Here is a 22959-nt window from a genome sequence, read left to right as displayed (position 1 = left end):
AGTAAAAAGAAATCTGTGTGTGATCAGAGAGGGAAGTGCCTGGCTGCTTCTCTCTCCAATTTCAAGTTCTTAGCCTTTCCAAGAGCCTTGTGATTCACAGGGAGTCAGAGCAAGGGCACTCAAGTGTCTTCCAATGGGGGAAAAATAGGTTCTACTTAGACTGCAAATGGAAAGTGAATTTTCTTACCAGGAGGTAGGCACAGATCACAAAGGTGGGGCTCTGATGTCAGAGCAGACATCTCATCACGAACATGAGAAAGTGGAGCAGGAGATCCAGGCACAGGAACGAGGAACTATGGGGTCGGCACAGGGCCATTGGAAAGAGCAAGCCTGCTTGGCAATGGTCTGCACGGAGACTTGGCATTCACAGGGATGTTGGGACTACTGCAGACTTGGAAAAAGTTAAGAGGGGCTTGAATTAATAAAGGACACACCTGCACCCGTAGGTGTGCAGGAAAGGGTTGACCCAGCAGGGCCAGGGCATGTGAACCTTGCATCTGCCGAAGAAAAGTCTTAGCCCTTAAACAGCTCCCGGGAGCTAACCTCTGAACCCTTGGAATCTCCTGCCCGATAAAAGTGTCCATCCACCTGGGCTTTGGGCCATGCTGGACAGTCTAAGCTAACAATGTGATTTTTTATTTTTGAAAATTTTATTAATTTATTTGAGAGAGAGAGCAGGCATGAGCAGGGTGAGGAACAAAGGGAGAAGCAGACTCTCCTCTGAGCAGGGAGCCCAACCCCACATTGGGCTCAAACCCAGGACTTCAGGATCATGACCTGAGCTGAAGGTAGATGCTTAACCTACTGAGCCACCCAGGTGCCCCTAACAATGAGATTTATAGGGGGTGCTTTGGGTTATACCATGTTGCCTTGACCTCTCAAGAGCTGGAGATTGAGTAATTGAGGTCAGCCATGTAGGCGCCTCATGCCTACAGGCCGATCCCAATTGAAATTCATGGTTCAGGGGATCCCTGGGTGGCTCAGCAGTATAGCACCTGCCTTTGGCCCAGGACGAGGTTCTGGAGTCCCGGGATCGAGTCCCACATCGGGCTCCCTGCATGGAGCCTGCTTCTCCCTCTGCCTGTGTCTCTGCCCCTCTCTCTCTCTCTCTCTCTCTCTCATGAATAAATGAAAAAAATCTAAAAAAAAAAAAAAGAAATCCATGGCTCGGATGAGCCTTTCTGGTTGACAATATTCCTTATGGGTTGTCATATGTCATTACTGGAACAAACCAGTGCTACCCATGCTGCTTCACTGGAGACCACAACTGGAAGCTGGTGCCTGGGCACTCCTGGGCCCTGCCCTCTGCCCCTTTTATCTTTGCTGACTTTAATCTCTGTCCTTTTGCTGTAGGGAATGTGATTATAGGAGCTGTTCCGAGTTCCATGAGGCCTATTAGTGAATCGCTGACCCTGAGAATGCTCTTGGAGGCCCCCGAATACCACAGGATCCACAGATGAGGAATCAAGACAAGAACTTAACAACAAAAACCCCACAACTCTCTATACTTCTTCCAAGGGAAGATCTCCTCACCTTCTACTTAGGGGTGCTTGGGCGGTGATATGGGTCCTATAGTGAGCAAGTCTGATGAGTTGTACATAACTGAGGGTGAGTTAATGGTATAGAGAAATCCTAGGTGAATCTCTTCACAGCATGGGCTCACTTTTCCTTATCTATCTCGTTCTCTTCCTACAATCCCAAGTTTAAGTCGCTTTGGGTCAGGGTCTCGGTGCCTGGACTAGTTTCTTCTTGCTAGAGTGACACCCCTCACACCATCTCTCCAGTCTCAGGATTGCTGCGAACATCATGGGAGTTTCTTGAGCATGGATTTATGTTTCCGTGCAGCTTCTAACACTTTGGCCTTCCACCTTCCCAGGAGTCACAGGAGAGAGAGAAATGCTACTTCCAAAAAGAACCTCTTTCAGTTCATTGATGACCTAGCTGGAGCCTGGCAAATTTTGCAAAGTCAGCCAACTCGGGCCAGGGGCCAGGGTGAAGAGATGTCGTCCAATTTATCAATAGGTCCCATCGCTTTTTCAAGGCCTCACACCGACTGGCAGATATTCTGGAGGCATTTTTGTTTTAAGGCTGGAAAGAAAAAAAGAAGAGGGAATTCAAGGGAGTGAGAAAGAAAGGAACGCTACAGGGACATAAATTCAGGTAGCACCAGCCATGGGCCAGGCTCCTCTGGAGGGCAGTGGCCAGGGACTCAGGAGTCTGTGTCAGAGAAGGGGAAGGGTGTGGACAAGACCCCGTGCTGGTTAGAAGCCATGTGGAGAGGGAGGTAGCATTCAGTTCTCCACTCTCCACCCCGTGATGGCTTCCCAGTCTCCTTGGTTTGCAAAAAGCTAATCTAACCTTGTTAATATGTTGTGCAGCAGATGTAATATATTGTTTGAGTCGAGACTGCAGTGTGGCAGGGACCGAGGAAGAGCTGTTTAAGTAGAGGTTGCTTGCAAGATTTCCTGCTCCCTCTGCCCATACCAGGCAAAGGAATTTCTTTGACTACTGAGCCCTCCACCCCCAAATGCGTGACTTTTATGCTGCAGAGTGAAGGTAATTTAAGTTCCATATAGTTCCACAAGTTTTAGAAAGTCAGAGTCCTTTGACTGGGAAGTCCAGGTAGATGGCCAGACCATTAGCTTGGGGACCAGTTAGGCCAGATCGGCCACTTTGTCTGCAGGAATGGGAGAAAAAACAAAGGTCACACCTGGCCTCTCTGGGAGTAAATGGGGGTTTTGATGCCATCAGGATAAGGAGAGGGGTACTGTATACCCTACTCCTAGCACCTCAGGCCACCTTTTTTATCTTGGATTATTTGGAGGAGCTTGGCTGGCTCAGTCCATAGAGCACGTGACTCTTGATCTCAGGGTTGTGAGTGTGAGCCCCATGTTGGGCATAGAGATTACTTAAAAGTAAAATCTTAAAAAACAAAACAAGAACAAGCTTTTTCTTGGATTATTTGTGCTCATTTAGCTTTGGTCAGGAATTTGGGCGTTTCTATGGGATCTGTCTTTTGTTTGATTTTTCTTTGTTCATTTATATGTTTACCTTACATGGGAGTCAGGGAGGATTCAGAAATTTGCTGGAGCTCACACAGAAAGCAACACTGCTTGGTAGGGCTGACTCCTGCTATTTTTCTTTTCTTTTTTCTTCTATGCCTAATTGCAAACATCAAACTGTTAGGTGAAGAGTAATCAGAAATACCCTCCACTTTATTTTTTTTTTTGGTCTAGAATTAATGAGGACTGCATGAGCTGCACCTACTGTGATTGGCCCCCAACGAAGGCAGGAACGACCACTGAGTTCTAGAACACTTTCATAGAAGGCGTTTATGATTAAGTTACAACACGGTCAGGTGTTTACTTACTCTGGGAGTGAGGCATCTGTTTCACCCTCTGACAGATGTAGGTGGCATTCTTCAGAAACCAGGAGTAGTATTCAAGACAGTACCTAAAGATTCCAATTAGAGTGGAAAGCAGTCACCATCCCTTGTGGCTAAGGGAAGATTATCATCATTTAAAAAGTCAGAGTATGAAACGCTTGGGTGGCTCAGTGGTTGAGCATCTGCCATCGGCTCAGGGCATGATCCTGGAGTCCCGGGATCAAGTCCCACATCGAGATCCCTGCGTGGAGCCTGCTTCTCCCTCTGCCTATGTCTCTGCCTCTCTCTCTCTCTCTCTCTCTCTCTCTGTCTCTCTTATGAATAAATAAATAAAATCTTTAAAAGATAAAAAATAAGATAAATTAAAAAGTCAGAGTGGCCAACTCTTCACAGTAAGAACCCCCTCTCCATCTCTACAAGGTGTGGGAAGAGAGGCAGGGGATGAGGCTGAGCAGGGAAAGGCTTAGACCTTGGAGTGAGAAAGCTATATTTTTAGTTCTGGCATCATTCTTGACTAGGGATGTGTGACTTCAGGCTGAGCATTCACTTCTCTGGGCCTTAGATTTTTCATCTACACATGAAAGGGCAATGCTAGAACCTACCCTCCCAGGTCATCACGAAGATTAAGTGAGCTAACGTGGACCAAGTTTCCAAACAGGGCTGGGCTTGTATGGTGCTCAGCAAATGGTGATGTTCATTTATTTGTTTGTTTGCGTGAGGTGGGGTGAGAAGAGCGCAGGGCTGTTACAGTTTACAAGGCCGCCAGTACTTGCAAAATAATACCCGGCTCTCGGCTGGGACTGCAGGGATGGCTTCGGAGGGCTTCAATGAAAGAGCACCGAGCACAGTTTTAGGAAGAAGAGCTTTCTGAGTGGGCGGCTCACTGTGGGACTCTGGGAATTCACCGGATACGTGATGAGGTTGGACCAAACATCTTCCCATTTCTCTCCCGTCTCCACCGCTCTGTGATTCTAGCATTCTCTGGGGAGCCACTAGCTGCTCAAGTAAAGCTGGCTGTAAGGATTCCCCAGGCTCTATCACTCTCAATTTATAGGACACTGAGACATTAAGAAAACTAGGGCACAGAGATGGTCTGATTTGCCTGAAGACTCACTGTTCTCAAGAGGCAGTGCGGGATTTTTACCCACGTAATCCGCTTCATGCCCGAGCGCGCTGCCGTTCCAACAGGGCTATACTCATTTTGCAGAAGAACAAACTGAGGCTCAGAGAGATTACATGACCAGCCCACGTAGCGTGTACACAGCAGAGCCTAAATTTAAACCCGGGTCTGCTTGGTTTCAACCCCCATCACCCGCCCCCCAATCGTACAGCACAGTAAGCTACCTACTAGCTTTGAGGGTGCGGTTCTGCGGCCTAATCCCTAATCTCCCCTCGGCTAGCCTGAAGTGGGCCAGCTTGACAAGATTGTCTTCTAACAACCGCAAACAAAATGCTTAGAAAGCTTCCAAAACAGAGAGGATATCCTACTACCCTGGGGAATAGGTTCAATCTGTTCTGAATAAAGGAGGAAATGCACAGCCGGGAGGAGCAGCTGGAGCCCGATGGGAAAAAGTCCAGACTTGCTTGCCAAGAGCTCGCCAGGTGCTTGAAGACAGCAAAGCTCCCCTGACAAGGGACCTGTGCCAGGGCCACTGGCCCATCACCTTGGCTGCAGCCACCCTGCCTGTCCCGGTGGACCTGCGATGCTGCAGGCTGCACCTCGCTTGTCCGTCTTTGCACTTGCTGCTCCTTTAGCCTGGAGTGGCCTCTCCCACTGCCTGTCCTGGAAGCTTCTATTCCTCCATCAAGCCCTATCAGTGGCCCTGGTACATACTTGGGATCTGCCACAGTGCTTGTCACACTGTTTTGTAATTTCTCTTTACGTGGCCAACTTCCCCAGTCAAGCATGATTTTTTTGATCACGGAGGCTGTCCTATTCAACAAACACAGAGTCCAGCCAGCCTCCCACTCTATTAGTCCTAGCCGGGACTCAATGTTTAGTATGAAATTATAGAACAATTCACTATTAGGTTAAAATACAGGGATAAGCTCAGATTCATAGACGCTTCATCTCCCTAAATTTTCACTTAAAGCTCTTTCTGGAAACTTCCTCCTTCCTCATGTATCCTTCCACCCAGCACTTGCAATACAGATTTTTTAAATGTGATTTTTTTTCCCCCAAGGGGATATGAAGAATAGCTTCTGCCTCTGGGTATGCCTTGGTTCTGTCCCTCACCCTGTCGTATTTTAATTTGTATTTAGGATCATGAAATCCTCGGTTTCTGGGCCTGTTTCTGATTCACCTCTCAATTCCCGGGGCTCGGCATGGTGCGTCACGCGTAAATAGGAGAGACTCAACTCGTGTTGTTGATTTGAAGAGCTGTTGGAAGTAGGCTCTGATGGTGGGATCCTGTGAGAAAGCATGGTTGCAAAAGTGTTCTCTTCCTTAGGACGAAGGGACAGCATGCATGGTGGGGAAATGCCTCCTCAATGCTTGCTAACACCCTTGGGTCTGTGGACCTTGGTCAGGCCTCTCTCTGGGTGGAGGAAGAAGCATTGCTGATGGAAGGATCCAGGACAAGGATTTAATGGAAAGAAGCTTCAAACCCAGACTGGGGGCTCAGAGCTAGTGGATGATGGAGGTTTGAAAAGCCAAAGAGTAGGGGCGCCTGCCTGGTTGACTCAGTTGGTAGAGCACACAACTTTTAATCTCGGGGTTATGAGTTCAAGCCCACATTGGGTGTAGAGATTGCTTAAAAATAAAATCTCAAAAAGCTGAAGGATCATGAGCGGACTTTGGAAGGAACGTTAAAGATCTTTGGGATTGGCCCCGGACCACTGGAGAAGACGTGTTCATCCATGTTTGTTTGGTTCTGGGTTTATAGCCAAGACTAAACCCCAGAAGAAAGGATAAAATGTCTGCACTCGAGGGTGAGAAAACCTTCATGCCTAGAACATCTAATATGAAGCACAGTCTGCCTTCTAAGTGTCTTTTTACGATCTTCTTATTAGGCCAGCAAATAACTGCTAGGGATTTAGAAGGAGCTGGGATTTCGATGGACATGTCCTCTGGTTGTTTTGTTCTGGCAAATCTCACCAGGTAGAGGCCAAGTCTACCAGGGGTGACTCAGCCAGGCTCAGTTTACACCAACTCGGCTCACCTCCGCTCGACTAGATGTATTTGCTGTGTCAGGCCTTGCACTGTGTTCCGGGGACCCAGGAATGAATGAGGTTCCATTCCTGGCTCTCAAGGAGGTGATGATCTAATAGGAGACTCACTAGAGAGTCTAATCTGTTGCCTGTCTGTTCCTGGCCGCCTGTGGCCTACAGAGCAGCCACACAGCGTATACAGCCCCTCAATACTGGCTGTGGGAAGGGACAACTGGCTCAGGTTACCTCACAGCCTCCGTCCTCGGGTCTCTCTTCCTGCTCGTGCAGAGGCATTGCTGGAAAAAGCGGCACAGCTCCATCAGGCAAGGGTTGAGCTTCTGGATGGCCAGGGTGAGGGGAGCAGCTGTGATGGCCCCTTCCTCGAGGAGCACCTGAGGACACCCTAGAAGAGGCAATCCCAGGCCACCGAAATCACCAAGGGTCGAGCAAGCACCTTCCCTCTGACAGGTACGATACTTGGTGAATAGAGTCTCGCCCCTGATCTCAGGTGGCTCTGGGACAGAGAGGTAGACAAGCGTTGTTTCGTCAGTGCCCAGGAAAGCTGCTGTGAGAAAACAAGAGGCAGGTGGAGAAAGGTGGGGTCCAGTTCCCAGAGGAAATCAGAGATGGTTTCACTGAGAGCAAATATTAAAAAAGAATCCAAAAACATTAAACAGAAGTGAATAAGGTGGAGGCATCTCCAGAGGAAGAGGTAGGGTATGTGAGGACCCAACCTCATGCAAGGGGATGGTTTACTGATAGGGAAATGGAGCATAATTGGATGGTACAGAGGGTGTGGGGTATGGTGTGTGTGTGTGTGTGTGTGTGTGTCTGTGTGTGTGTGCAGGCATATGTGTGAGGGTGTGCACACATGGGTATGTGCATTTTGCATGGGTATGTGGGCATATGTATGTACATGTGTGAGACTGGGTAATGTGTATGGGTGTGTGTCGCCTGATGACCACGAGGAGGATTAAAGGAGACAATTTATGCAAAGCAAACTGCAAAGTTCCTGCTATGGAATAAACAATAAATAATAGCTATGATTACCGATCTATTAAAAATGTATTGAGCAGAGCACCTGGTTGGCTCATTCGGTCAAATGTCAGACTCTTGATTTCCACTCAAGTCATGATCTCAGGGTCCTGGGATCAAGCCCCACATCGGGCTCCCTGCTCAGCGTGGAGCCTTCTAGGGATTCTCTCTCTCTCTCTCCCTCTGCCCTTCCCCTTTTCCCCATGTGCATGTTCGCTCGCTCTCTCTCTCAAGTAAATAATCTTTTTTAAGAAGAGGAAAAGAGGCTTCCTCTTACAGAGCTCACCCTTCAGTGATTTGAAGACTATATTAGGATATTGATAATAATCTTCCAAAAAAGAATTGCTAGTTACTATCAAGAAAGATGATCTAAAACCTGGAAGTAAGTTCTGGGGATTGTCTAGCAGACTCGGTGGGGGATTATCTGGTTACATAAGGGTATGTGCCTTTGATTGATCTATTGAGTAGGTGATTTTACAACTCTGAAGACATTAGCTGATAGTAACGTAAATGACTGTCATCTGAGAGCAACACAAATAATTCTTGTCCATAAGCAATGTAAATGAATCATGCCTGGGCAAGGTGCAACTGTTTTTTTTTTTTTTTTGTCTAGTGAGAAAAAAATAACTTATTGCAATACGATATCAATTAGTAAATTCCCTTCCAAATTCCTGGGACTATAAAAATCCCTATTCCTCACACTCTCCATTGAGCCAATTTTAATCAATTCATTAATTAATGGTCGAATAATATCTCTGACATGTGTTTGTTTCATATTTTTATGAGTCATGTTTTATGATTTGAAAGTTATAATTTAGCAGCTTTAGATTTATTTTTATATTTGCTTTTTAAAAATTTAATTCCAGTGTAGTTAATGTACATACATATATAATATAACAAACTAATATTATTTTCAGGTGTATGATATAGTGATTCATCACTTTTATACATCACCCAGTGCTCATCAACATGTGTGCACACTCTTTATCCCTATCACCTGTTTCACCTGTGCCCCCAGCCCCCTCCCCTCTGGTGACCAGCAGTTTGTTCTCTATATTTAGGAGTACAGTATGCTTTTTGCTTTGTCTCTTTTCCCCGCTTTGTTTTGTTTCTTAAATTCCACATATGAATGAAATTATATGGTATTTGCCTTTCTCTTATTGACTTATTTCACTCAACATTATACCCTCTAGCTCCATCCACTTTGTGGCAAATGGCAAGATTTCATTCTTTTCCATGGCTGAGTAATATTCCATTGTGTATATAGATAGACCACATCTTATTTATCCATTCATTTATCAGTTATATATGTATTAAAGTGGAGAGAAGGCTCATAATGTTAGGAAAAGATTTAGTAAAAAATGTAGACAGGAAATGTATTTTGAATTTTATCCTGAGTCCATTAGAACAATAAACCCTCCAGAGCATTTATCCATTTTTGTAAGTATGCTATGGCTTTTTTTCTTTAACATGTATTGCACACCTGCTATGTATCAGCTACTTTCCTAAGTTCTTTACATACATCGTTTCATTTAATTCTCATAAAACATCTATTTTATAGAAGAGGATACAGAGAGCCTGAATGATCCTGTAGTTTGATCAGTTATATAGCAGGTAGTGGCTCTGGCAGGACCTGAGTCTGGAGCTCATAACCAGCACACTTTACTACTCAGAGCATCCTTGACATTTCTGAAGCTTGATTTCCATGCCTCTCTCCCCTTCCCAACCTCTCCCATGCTTCTCCATCTCTGGAAATGGCTCTTTGCTGCTCAGCTGTCCAAACTTGGGTGTGATGTTTGGTTATGTCTTGGGGGATCACGCCACCATCGTCACATTTCTTGATACCTGAATATCACTCAAGTCTCCCTATTGAGTCAAGTCTTCCCCAGCCAACTCCTAGTTCCAGCCCCCATCATCTCTGGCTGTGGTTAGTACAACACTCTCATATCCTCCCCTCTTTAGTCTCCACTTTGCAGCCAGAGAAGCCTTTCTGCACCACAAATCTGACCATGTCACTCCCACTTGTCTCAGGAGAGGAGGTCCACATTCCTTCTATGGCCCTGGGACAGCGCCCTGTCCCCTTGCCAGCCTCTGCTCCCTCACTCCTCATCACTTTCCTGTAGCATCAGAATTCCAGCCCCTGGAAAAACATCTGTCCTTTCCTGCCTCATGCCTTTGCATAAGCTGTGCCTCTACTTAGAATGCATACTTAGAGGCTACCTTGTTCTGGTGCCTCTTTCTTTCTTTCTTTCTTTCTTTCTTTCTTTCTTTCTTTCTTTCTTCTTTCTTTCTTTCTTTCTTTCTTTCTTTCTTTCTTTCTTTCTTTTTCTCTTTTCTTTCTTTTCTTTCTTTCTTTCTTTCTTTCTTTCTTTCTTTCTTTCTTTCTTTCTTTTTTCCCTAAAGATTTTATTTATTTATTTATTTATTTATTTATTTATTTATTTATTTATTTATTTATGAGAGAGAGAGAGAAAGGAGGGGCAGAGGGAGAGGGAGAAAGGATCTCAAGCAGACTCCACACTGAGTGCAGAGCCCAATGCAGGGCTTGATCCCACAACTGCAAGATTATGACCTGAGCTGGAAGCAAGAGTCAGATACTTAACTGAATGAGCCACCCAGGTGCCCCCAGATGCCACTTTATGGATGAATGAAAACCTCTTGAGCAATCCCTCCAGATGGAGCTAATCTCTTCCTCTCTGGCTGCACATAGCATTTACTGCTTTTTCTCTTAAGAACTTAACCATGAAAGATTCCTAACTCTGGGAAATGAGCAAGGGGTAGTAGAAGGGGAGGTGGGTGGGGGGTGGGGGTGACTGGGGGATGGGCACTGAGGGGGGCACTTGATGGGATGAGCACTGGGTGTTATACTGTATGTTGACAAATCGAACTCCAATAAAAATATACATATAAAAAACTTAATCAATTTCTTCCTCGAATTGCAATTATTTTATACAGATGGAGAATCTTGGGACAGATAACACAGAAGAGTGGAAGGAGCACAGGCTTGGAATTAGACAAATGTAAGCTCAAAATTTAGTTACTTTTTAGGTGTAGCATTCACTGAAATTGCTTAATGAAGATAACATTACCTATCTTGCAGAATTATTGCAAAGAAAGGGTAAAAATAGGCTTAGTACAGTGCATGGGAAACAGCAGAAGCTCAATAAATATTCACGGAGTGGATGAAGGAGTCAATCTCAGAAGACTTTGTGGCATGATTTCTTTGTGAATGGGAAGAATCAGTTACTGGAAATTGTCAAAACCCCTTTATTTCATACTTACATTTCTTATTGTATGGATGGATGGACAGAATGACAGAGATGATAGATAGATAGATAGATAGATAGATAGATAGATAGATAGATAATAGAGAGAGCTATATAAGTAGATACAGATACAGATAGTTTATATAGTCAACTCGTTTCCCAAAACTCAGTCTGACAACTGCCCCCCATCTGCACCAACAGTGTGTTTCTTTAGAACCTCTGGGGGAAAATGGCTATAATTTCTTTTGGCAGTATAATCATGGCTTTGTGTCTGAAAGGCCCATTCACTGCAGGTTGGGAGTAGGGCTGGGGCAGATCTCCAGTGTATGAAAAAAGAGACTGTGTAGTCTCCAGGAATTTAATAATGCCCTGCTGACATAGGCCTGGATAGTCCAGGAACATTCTGGAAACTGGCATACAAAGGCACCCAGGAGTGGGAGGGGCCTGAGGGCTCCGCCAGCTTTGAAGGGCTCACTTTGTATCAATTTCTGTCTTCTGGAGCAGAAAGGAAGAGAACGAGGCATCCAAAAATGGAAAAAAAAAAAAAAAAAAAACGCATCACGAAACCCAGAAACTGAAGCGCAGAGCCTCTGTGAGGAGTCTCAAAAACCCAGCATAAGCCCAAAACATGGTTTCCTCTAGAATTCCATAGAAATTAAGGGTCAGGGATGAGAGAGGCAGGGTGTCCTTTCAAACACAACAAAAGTAGGGGTGCCTGGATGGCTCAGTTGGTTAAGCACCTGCCTTTGGCTCAGGTCATGATCCTGAGGTCTTGGGATCAGGTCATGGTCTCAGGGTCCTGGGATCGAGCCCCAGGTCAGGCTCCTTGCTCAGCAGGGAATTTGCTTCTCCTTCTCCCTATGCCCCTCCCCTGCTTGTTCTCTCGCTCTCTCTTTCTCTCCAATAAATAAGTAAAATCTTTAAAAATAATAAGTAAAATGCAAAAAAAGTAAGCTGCATCCAGTGAGTGGGGGTTGAATTTGGGAGTCACCCGTTCCTCCTTCCGCCGCCTTTGCTGACATCAGGCTCATGAAAAGAACAGCCTCTGTTTGCAAAGTGCACAGCGCCTCACTCAATAGGTGTTCACTCGATAAAAGTTGATTGGATTAAGTTATGCGGAGCTCTGTAGTTCCAAATCACTTCCACACACATTATCTTACTCAATACAAAACCATGGGAAATAAAGACAGTTTTAGTGCCCATGATAATTGTTATTATTCTTGCTTCCCAGTCGAGGAAACTGAATTCCCGAAGCTGAGCGCTGGAGCCCGCCTCACCAGTAAATAGTAGAGCTAGGATTTAATCCCAGCACTCTGAATCTAAATTTATCTAGCAAACCTCTTTTTATTGCACTACACCACCTCTTTCCAAATACACAAGGGCGACAGAGCGGCAGGCTGCCGGGACGTACTTGAGACGTGGTGGGGTCCTGGGACCAGGGCCGGCTCTTCTCCAGTGGTAGGTGGCCATGCTGCAGGGAGGTCCCCTGCAAGGGGCAAGAGTGGCCACACAACAGTCAGCACAATCTGGCTTTGGGTGATGCACACAACTAAGGAATAATAACACCTTAAGGATAAAGCATTCTCGAAATCTAGAGGGAATTGTAGCCAAGAAAGAGGGAGTGCTTTATGCAAATCGCAGGGCAACTTAGCAACATGGCAAGGCTTGTAAACGAGTTCTCCTGCCTCTTTTGCTGCTAGAACTGATGAAGTATGATGCCAGGCTTGGTCAGCCTACTGGCTCCCTTGTTCCCACTACCCCCCACCGCTTCGGAGCCCTACCCCAAAGCCATGTGGTACTGGGATTCCCTTCCCAGCCGCATGTTCTTACCTGTCTGTGGATATTTTGGAGCTGGTGCCTTGGTCGGATTTGGGGTCTGTGTGCCAGGGGTGGAGGATCCTGGGAGGAAGAGAAGGAGGGGGAGAGCCCATGTTTTTTCTTGGGGTGCATGATGGGGAGAAGAAGCCCCATGCCACCAGTTATGCCCTAGTCAACCAAAGGTGATGCCTTCATGCCCATCCTTGTAAATTGTCTGTCTTCTTCATGGTAGAGCATGGGCTCACCTCAGCAATTCTTTTCATCATGTTCGTAAAGTCCTGGCTTAAGGACCGCTTCAGGATACGAACCTTGCTGTCAAGAACCTGGTCTCTGGCAAAAGTGGCAAAGCGCCTTCTTGGAGGGGGTCCGAGGGTGAGGGAGATGGGACGGGCCATTTCACTTGTGTGGTGAAATGGAAGCAAAGGGGGTGAGGCTGACCTGCACGAGAGCAGAGAGGATGGAGGTTGGGGGCAGAGGACATGTTCTCTGAGATGCAAACATAGTGGTTAGTGAGGAGAACAGGCCTTCCAGGCAGAGCAAAGAGCTTAAGCAAAGTCCCAGAGAAGTGAGTGGCAGTTCGTTTGCTATGACTGGATGGCTGGACTCTCGGGGATGATGTGGAGGGGTGAGGTGGGGGGGGGGGAAGCCAGCTGCTGGTTCCTTATGCTCCCCTGCTAGGCCATGGGTGTGGCAACATTGCATTAGATGCTGCTTCTGCTCCACGTGGGCCGCTGCGTTGGTACCCAAGCTGGGCAGCATCACACATGTGCAGACCACTATGGTCAGGGGGCCCACCTACATGGGGCAGTCTTGCCATTTTCTTAGAGGGGGTCAGCACAGGACTATAAGCCCCCTGAACCCAGAAGGTGTCAATTGAAGCTTGCTAGCTGGGTGCAACAGAGCAGCTTTAATCACAACCCAAACACAGAGTTTAACTAAATGACTGTAGAAATTATAGAGTATTAGAGCTGAAAGGGACTTCGGGCAAAAGCAGACCCAGGCTCTCCTCTGGTGATGTCCTGCTGGCCACTGCCCTTTGCGAAGTGGGTCCCTAGGAGCCGGCCACCACGCTGCACTGGGGGTGCAGTGGGACAGGTTGGTAGGAGTTGCCAGGGACTGAGTGGTTCCCAGGTGCCACATGCTGAGCTGAACGCCTTAGTGAAGCCACCTGATTCAATCCTCACAGCTGCTCCAAAAGTTAGCTATCCCCGCCCCAGTTTTGAAGATGAAAGAACCAGGACTCAGAGAGATCAAGAGAAGGGTCTCAGGACAGACAGCAAAGGTGGAGTCAGGATTTCAACCCTGCTGTGTCTGGAATAAAGACCAGACAGTGTAGCCTCGGGTTAGCCAAACCCAAATGTATTAGCTTTTATTGTTCCTATGCTATCCTGTGAGGTGTTTCTCCCATCGATTGCAGTTATCAAAATTGCATCCCCAGATCTGTTGGTGCAATTGAGATTTTGAGTCTCAAGGCAAGACTTCGCATGTATACCTTCCATTTCTTAAAGAAATGCAGGTGGTCCTGCCAACTTTTCCTGAATGCCTGTTACGTTCCAGGTTCTTGAGGGGGGAGCATGGCTCACAGGCAGGAAGGTCAAATTAATGGACACGAAGCACAGACATGACGAGTCTTCTGATCTCCAGCTGTGGTGAGCTTGGAAGAAGGGGCACTGGCAGCAGGTGCCAGAGGAAGTGATTTAAAAATAAATACAGTAAAACTTTTTTGTTTGATTATAGGAGGATAAAAATATGGAAAATTCATGACAGTGGAGTGAAGAAAAATAAAAATCATATCAACTTCCCAGATATAGTCAAGGTTAATACGTTGTGAATTTCTTTTCAGTCTTATTTTGGTTCACTTTCTATTTTCTGTGTGTTATTTATTACACACTTACGTAAACACATAGATACATGAAACTGAGATCACATTTGACAACTTTTTTCTTGTTTTTTGTAACTCAGGCTTTCCTGATAGCACATGATTGCATATGAATGCACATCATTTTATTTGTGTATGTAGTTAACGAGTACGCCACATTATATTGCATATACATCGTGCATATGTAATTAATGAAATAACATTAATACCTACTGATCCTATGCCAAAAAGGCAGTTGAATTGGCTGGAGGGAACAGTATTGGCTCCTAATGGTCACTTGCTTTATGAGCAGGGAAAAAGAAATTTTTCTGGAAATTGGAAATTTCTAAGTTCAACACATAAAACAGAGAGAGCATGGGAGACCCTGCAAAGAGGGAGTTTCCATTCATTCATTCATTCATTCAAGGTGAAAGAAGAGGGTTGGAGTAAAGAAAAGGAAGAGAGAGTTTGCTTTATGATTGTTAATTATGGTGCTAACTTAGGTTTCATTACTTTGCTGTGCATTGTATTTCAAATATTTAGAAAATGTTTTAAAAACAGACAGTGCTAAATTTAGCTTAAAAATGGGGGAAATGAGAGTGAGCACCTCCTCTTACCTGAGGTTGGGCTGGCCTGGGAGGAGCTGCCCGGTGTGGCTGCTGTCCTAGAGGGAGGCCCAGAAAGGTTCCTTGTGGCCGTGGCCTCAGCAGGCGATGTCAGCGTGGAGGACAGCATTTCCCAGGGAGGCCCTCCAGGCGCCCAGAGCGTAGGCAGTGTGGGAGTCCGTGCCTGACTGTCCGTTGTCACCCATGGGGTCCTGGCCAACCTCCTGGTAGCTGATCATGAGACAGTAACAGGCCACTTACATTCTTGACCGATTTGATTCAGACATAAAATAACCAAAACACTGAAATGTTACCAAAGGGGAAATGCAACGTGCATGCATAAAACAAGTAACTCAGGGATTTAAGCTCTACCTTGAACTGGAATGAATAGAACAAAGTAAACTTTATTTTCCTAACTACCAATTAAGAAAGGAATCTCTAAATTCCTTGGACATCCGAACAGCGGGCTCTCTCAAAGTTCATCGTGTGACCCAGGTTATGGGGTTCGAGGTGAGGAGACCCTGAGAGGAAACTGTTTTTGCCTCCCTCATGTTATGACATTGAGAGCAAGTGACTTCACTTTTTTTTAGCTTTATCATTTAAATGGGGATGGTGATAAAGCTAATAACGATAATACGGTATCACAGGATTGTGACGAAGCCCAATCATCCCTCTCTGGTCTTTTTTTTAATTTTTATTTTTATTTATTTATGATAGACACACAGAGAGAGAGAGAAAGGCAGAGACACAGGCAGAGGAGAGGGAGAAGCAGGCTCCATGCCAGGAGCCCGACGTGGGACTCGATCCCGGGACTCCAGGATCGCGCCCTGGGCCAAAGACAGGCGCGAAACCGCTGAGCCACCCAGGGATCCCCCCTCGCTGGTCTTTTAAGTAATTCTATCTAGGTTTTCTCTTATTCATTTCCATGGTAGGCATGAAAAATATTTTTTTCAAGTTTTTAAAACTCACAGAGAAAAATTTAAATATAAAAGTTAAGTTGGTGGGACGCCTGGGTGGCTCAGCAGTTGGGCAGCTGCCTTTGGCTCGGGTTGTGATCTTGGGATCCGAGATCGAATCCTGAATCAGGCTCCTGCGGGGGGCCTACTTCTCCCTCTGCCTGTATCTCTGCTCCCCTCTCTCTCTCTGTCTCTCATAAATAAATAAATAAATAAATAAATCTTAAAAAATAAAAATAGTTAAGTTGCAAACAACTTCCATCTTTAAAATACTCAGATTTCTCATCCAGGACATGGTATATCACTTTATTTATTTAAATATGCCTTTATTACTCTCACTAAAGTTTTATAGTTTTTCTTATATAGAACCTAGCACTTTTTCCTGCTAGGCTTACAGCTAAGTATTTTATGGTTTTTCTTGCCACTAACAATCACATCTTTTTTTTTTTTTCTTCTTCATATTGTTCTGGGAAACTTTCTAATTATGTGGAATTGTCATGATACCAGCTCGCATACTAATGACTTTCTGGTTAGTGAAGTTGATTCATTTTCCTCATTCTTGCTTTCCTTCCTGCCTGACTCCCATCAGTTTTCACCTCCTCCAGGAAGTCCCCTCGCTGGGCTCTCCAGGATAATAGTTCTTTGTAGGATAGATCCTAACTATCAGTTTACTTGCCCCATGTCTCCTCCCTGGACTGTAAGCTCAGGAATGAAAGGGAACATTGATAGAGCTGTGCTTTTAGCAGCTAACCCGGAGTCTGGTATTAAAAACATCTTGATGAGTGAATGAATGAACGAATGAATTCTATAACTCTCGTCCCTTGTCGGAACTCATCAAGACAGTACTGGCTTTTAATGAAAGTGTTATCTCTGTTGTATCTTATTTCCAAATAGCATGAACATATCCTTTCATCTTCTGTGACAACAGTACTGATGGTGTCTACAAAGATGGTGGCACATGATGTATGGCAGCTTTCCATGCTGGCATCAAGTCATCAACATATTTTTGGCATCATTATCCAGCCAGCTACAAATTAACCTAACCCTGCCATGAAATGTTGACCTCATTCCACCACATACTGTTCATTTCAGGAGAGATATTGCTAAGTGCTTTGCTGAAATAAGAATACATCATGGTACAACATACTTCACTTAGGTAAGATACTCCTATTGGGAGATGCTGGGCAAAAGATATCAGGGAGCTCTCTGTACTATTTTTTGCAATGTCTTGTGAGTCTTCAACTATTTCAAAATTTTAAAAATCATACAAATAAATGTCAGCAGGACATTATGCCAATGATACTTGGTGCCTTTGCTTGTCTGCATCAAATTCATATTGGCTCACACCAATCTCTTATTTCAAGGATGCTGAAGAAGAACAGGGTCATTGGAGAAGGGATAATGGAAAGGTTTCACTTATTTATGTGAGCTTAGGGGGGGAACAGGTGGGAGAAACAGGACAGGAGGGGAAAGGGAGAGAAAGCTTCTTACCCAAGGATGGGAGGGTGGGTGAAGCACTGCCCTGCGTGGCCGTGGCCCTGGTGGGAAGCTGGGCAAGCCTGTCTGTGTTCCTGGTCTGCTCTCCTTCTGCAGGAGGAGTTGTCTCTGTCCATGGAGAGGTTCTTAGAGCAGATGCCCTGGTGCTCTGGACTCCGCGCAGGGGGCTTGTCCTCGGTAGCATTTGCTGGCTTGTGGGCTTGAGCTTTGAAGTCATGGCTGTGCTCCTGGTAGCTGTACATTCAGGGAGATGGTCAATGGCAGATTTAATATGCTTGACACTTTGAGCAAAAAATTGTCAAGCCACTGAAAGATTGTTGGATGCAAATGTACCAAACACAGAGATCCAAACCTTACTTGGAACAGTACCACATGTCACAAAAGAGGAGGATTTCTTTTTGAATGGCAAAATAAGCTAAAATATCAATTTCCAAAAACACTATGTGGAGAAGCACTGTGAACAGAATGCAAAGCTGTCAGACTGCAAAGTATCCGACATCCGACAGGTTTCCTGACAGAACCTGAATCCATCAGAGTCCTCACCCACCTCACAGCCCTCAGCAGCTTGATGGCTCCAGAACTTTTTCCTAGAAGGGGGACAGGCTTGATCCATGTGTCCTATGGGTGCAACTAGAGACCGGAGGTGGAATTTGGGGGCATCAGAAGCTGCCAGGAAGAAGCTGCCTGAAAGATGGGTCCCCACTGAAATAGCAGGAAGGCTCAATTCGGAGGGCGATCTACACAGTGCCCTTGGATGCTCCATGAAGACAGGGAAGAAAAGGCTCAGGTGTTCATTTTTACCTTCTAGCTCCTTTTGGGCAGCCTTTAGTGGTGGAAGCTGCATGTCAGGATGACAGGCTCCTATGAGCATTGGATCCCTTCTTCTGGGTTGGATTTCAGCCCTCACTTGCCCCTTTGGCAGGTCACTGTACAGGGCACATCCTGTACAAGGGTAAGACATGGTCCTGCATCCTCATCTCTTCTCTCCTGTTTTATTTCTGGGATCAGTAGAACCCACACGCACCAGAGGCCTGGTGCTTGTTTCCAGATCAATTGGACATAGGGCTAAGTGCCTTCCAATCAAACCATCACTCAGCCAGGTGACTGGCTATCAAGCACATCAACCTTGCAAATACGTGTCAACTTGTAAACATGTTCTCTCTTCCCAAGCATTTGTACTTCATAAAGGAAGACAAAGGGTAGATATAATTAAGATGGTGTGGGAAGGTCTTGGGAGGATTCTCTAAAGAAGTGAAATTGACCCAGTCCTTGGATCTGCCCTCAGAATCAAGTAGGCAAAGGGAATCCAACAAATTCCCACTTCATCGCCTCATCAAGCAGCCTCATTCCATACAAGTTGAGGTTCCTTCCTCAGCATAACTAAGATAAATAAACAGAACTGTTATAAAAGCAAATCAAGGCAGTCCCCTGAAGTGGAATTGGAGATTTAAATTTCATTTCACTCCAAGAAACGCTGTTCAAGAGCCTCCTATGGACATGATACCATGCAAGGCACCAGGGGGAAGGCAGATTGTGAGACTGAAGGAGACTTGGTGTCTGCCTTGAAGGATCATTCAGTGAGGAGACACACACAGAAAGTCACCAGTGTTCCAACCTGGAGTAACACAGAGTCCAAATGATGGATGAGTGTCATATTAAGGAGTCATAGAAGATAGAAGGCAAATATTGATTGGGGGATTTTTAGGAAAAAGGTGGCAGCAGCTGAGCTGGTGATTGACAGACATAGTGGGGCTCTGAAATATGGAAAAGTAGGAAGATGCTCCAGGCTGAGCAGAGCGACACGGGCATGCAGAGAGATGCCATCTGCAAGAAAGGCAGGAGTTTCAATGTCATTTTAGCAGAAGGTTCAAGGAAAAAGAGAGCAGATGAGGCTGGGCATGATGACAGAGCAATGTATGCTCCAGACTAAGGGCTTTGGACCCTCTGCTACCAACTCTGTTCTGAGCAGTGATGAGACAAAACCCAAATGTATTTTAAGACTATCGCTCTATTGGCAACAGAGGGATATTTTAAAGAAATATGAAAGGAAGACTGGTTCAGAGGCTATCCCATTTCAAAGGCAGATGAGAAGGACTGGAACCACAGCAGCAGCAGATAATCTTGGAGGACCAGCCAGATTCCAGAAACTTTATTCAGCTACAAATGATCATTAAGTGTAGGGGCGAAAGTGGGTTCAAAGGTAGTTCCAAAAATGCCACTTGTGCCACGGAAGAGGCAAGCAGATGGGCAGGAGTGTGCGCAGAGGGGTAGAGGATGGTTGGGAGGGGCTGGGTATTATAGGGTGACAATGTATACAACAGTGTCACTAATTCAATTATACAAAATCCAAGTAGTTAATCTGAGAAAAATGTGCCAGGTGATAAGGAACAGAGAGGTCTATGGAAAAGAGGAGGATGGTGTCCCTCCTAATGGGAGGAATGGAGACAGTGACTACTCAACTCCAGTGGAGTCATCATTTCTTCTTTTGTAAGAGAATCCAGAGATGAATTTTCTTTAGAGGTGAAACCCATTGATTTTAGCACAGTGTAGCTAAACAAAACACCCGAGGGCAGCATTCAGTTTTCATTTTGCTACCTGGGAACCCTGGCCTGGAGCCTCTAGTAGGAGCGTTGGGGATTTACACTCACCCAGAACACCAGCCATGCTGCTGGTGAACGTGTAGTTGATAACAGGAGACTTCTCTGCCATCTCCCAGAAGTCAGAAAGATTCCTTCCTACAAAAACCACACCAACAGGATCAAATCCTGGGTTCACCTGCTGGAAGGTTCTGTTTAAGTCTCAACTCAGAGAACTTGTCAAAGAATGGCGGGTAGTTCACCTGACTTTCCTGTCATCACACAGATGAAGATGCAGTCGGATTCATTTGTTTGGCTCACTGTAAGACAAACCAGTACACCACACTTAGCAGTGGGTCTAAAGCTGTAGGTCTTTGGTTGAAATGAACATTAAACTGGAATCCCTAGTTTAAGATGTTATAGGAAAAAATAAGGCAAACTCCTTTTTAAGGCAACTCTGATTTTCTGGGGATTTTTTTTGGGGAGGGAAGGTGCAGGATAATGTAATGGCTAAGGCTACAGCCTCTAGGGTCAGCTGCCAGTGTTAAAATATCAGCTCTGCTGTTTACTAGCAGAATATGTGGCCATCAGTGAATTACTTGACCTCTCTAGGTCTCAGTTTACCCATTTTAAAATGGTGAACATTTGAATTCCACAGTCCCTCATTTGAGATCACTGTAAAATGGAAGGTTTTATATGAGTTTGGTACCAGGACTTATTTGGTCGCAAATCTGACTTGACAGATATGAGGCTAGTTACAGTCTTCAATTTGTCTCATTTAGTGTAAAGGGCCATTTTGCCAAATGAATGTGAATGTGTTTAATTATGGCAGGATGCTGCTGGCAATGTTTTATCATGTGTGGTATAGATGTCCTACTAGACCTTCAAAAGTCTGGAAACTAATGAATTCCTAAACATCCTTGTCCCTTAAGATGCTACCCAAAAGAGGCGCCTGGTTAAGCAGTAGGTTAAGCATCCGACTCTTGGTTTTGGCTCAAGTCATAATCTCAGGGTCATGAGATGTAGCTGTGGTGAGTGTGGAGACTACTGGAGATTCTCTCTCTCACTCTCCCTCCCTCTCCCTCTGTCTCTGTCCTCCTTCTTTGTGTCATGCACTCTCTCTCTCTCTCCAAAGAAAGTTTTTTTTTGTTAAAAAAAAAGATGCTGCCAAAACAATGTGGACGTTTGCTCACACATCCTTCGAAGGATGGCTGTGATGACCCAGTAAGATAATGTGTATGGTACCTGGCAGATAGAAGAACTCAGTAAATAGACAAAATAATAATAATTATCACTATGACTGCAGTCCTGTTATTATATATATTAGCATAATGAGCAAGAGCATGAATTTAGAGCCAGATCACCAGGGTTGGAGTTGAATTTCTTCATAATGACCTTAGGCAAATTACTTGACCTCTCTGTGCCATGGTTTCCTTACCTATAACATGTGGATACATATGTAATTATTCCACAAGGTTATACTGAGCATCCAGTGAGGCAATACATGGAAAGGCCTTGGAAGTGTCCCTGGCAGTTGATGTATCTATTACTATTTCTCCTTCTCCCTTCTCCCTATTTCTAACACAATAGTTGCTCCATGGTGCAGCACCCCAGCCTTCTGATGAGGCCATGTGTGGGCAATTGACTAGATTTGTGCTTTCCAAAGTGCGTCCCTGGGGGAATGTGACTTGCTTGGGGTTATGTGAAGCCACTGTGTAGTGAGGCAGATTTTCCTCAACTGTATGTCAGACATGGTCTTGGGCTGCAAATACATCTCATACTAAACTCTGAACTGACCTTCAGCAAAATAGGCAATCTCTCCAAGTCTCAGTTTTTCATCTTTAAATTGCGATTAAAGCTATCTGTTAGAAGCTGTTTTCTTGAGTCTGCCTAGATTCCCCTAACTCCGAGCCTTGGATTCTTCCTCCAACATTTTAGATACCAGGAATAACTCTGGCTGGAAGATGGAGCCTTCAAATACTAGTGGTTGAAACTGGGCCACACTGATTGTTTAAATAAAACTTACACAGAGTTCCTGGCAGCCCAGCATGTGGCAGGGCTTGGGGTGGGGATTCCACTAGCTTTGGTTATATATCCAAAGTTTGGATAAATTTGGATAAGTTGGATATATTTGCCAAATCAATTTTCCAAGCATTTTCAAGATGAACACACCTGAGAGGATGGAAGTTGACTTAAAAATCTCTGTGAGGTAGCTGGTTGAATTTCCAATGACGTCCACCAGTAGGGCTGTGAAATCTGCAAGAAGGATTGAGGAGATATAAATTTCTGATCCAGAAAGTTGAGGGGAAAGGTACAGTATATTTGGACTTTTGGGAGTAGATTTTACAAGTTCAATTTTGTTCAGTGTGTTGACGAATGTTAATCATCATATAGAGAAATATTACTAGTTACAAATACACCTTATTTCTAGGCAAGGAGAACACTTCTGGATACACAGTCATAACTCCCTTCCTCCTCCCATTGCCCTCTCCTCCCAAATCCCTCCATGCCAACACCAAATGAGTGAGAAAAGCCACATTACTGAATAATGATTTTTCCCATTTGTTGTCCCCTGTTATTTCATCCAATTGTTTTAGAATACCAAGTCCATCTGACAGGAAGCAGCTCACAATAATGCAACATAATTTTACAATAATTTTGTGGGGTTTTTTGTATATTCTTTTATTGGAGTTCTATTTGACAACATATAGCATAACACCCAGTGCTCAACCTGCGCCACTCAGTGCTTGTCACCCAGTCACCCCAATCCTCCCCCACCTCCCTTTCCACTACCCCTTGTTCATTTCCTAAAG

The 22959-nt window shown here is 45.0% G+C and overlaps 1 protein-coding gene across 1 annotated transcript in view; it reads right to left on the bottom strand.

The window, feature by feature from the left end:
* Positions 1-2044: 2044 nt before the first annotated feature.
* HHLA1 (HERV-H LTR-associating 1) overlaps positions 2045-22959 on the bottom strand; it is a 33980-nt gene continuing 13065 nt past the window's right edge. The window contains exons 7-16 of the mRNA XM_041768576.1: positions 22319-22402; positions 20410-20466; positions 20213-20305; positions 17565-17804; positions 15130-15348; positions 12667-12735; positions 12248-12322; positions 6782-6938; positions 3371-3453; positions 2045-2088 (exon numbers count right to left, since the gene is read on the bottom strand). Coding sequence (XP_041624510.1) covers positions 2045-2088; positions 3371-3453; positions 6782-6938; positions 12248-12322; positions 12667-12735; positions 15130-15348; positions 17565-17804; positions 20213-20305; positions 20410-20466; positions 22319-22402 — 1121 coding nt within the window. The remainder of the gene's footprint in view (positions 2089-3370; positions 3454-6781; positions 6939-12247; positions 12323-12666; positions 12736-15129; positions 15349-17564; positions 17805-20212; positions 20306-20409; positions 20467-22318; positions 22403-22959) is intronic.

This window comes from Vulpes lagopus, chromosome 9, assembly GCF_018345385.1.
Source record: "Vulpes lagopus strain Blue_001 chromosome 9, ASM1834538v1, whole genome shotgun sequence".
Classification (NCBI taxonomy): Eukaryota; Metazoa; Chordata; class Mammalia; order Carnivora; family Canidae; genus Vulpes; species Vulpes lagopus.
The sequence above is the reverse complement of the archived record's forward strand: the minus strand, read 5'-3'. Positions and strand labels throughout refer to the sequence as shown.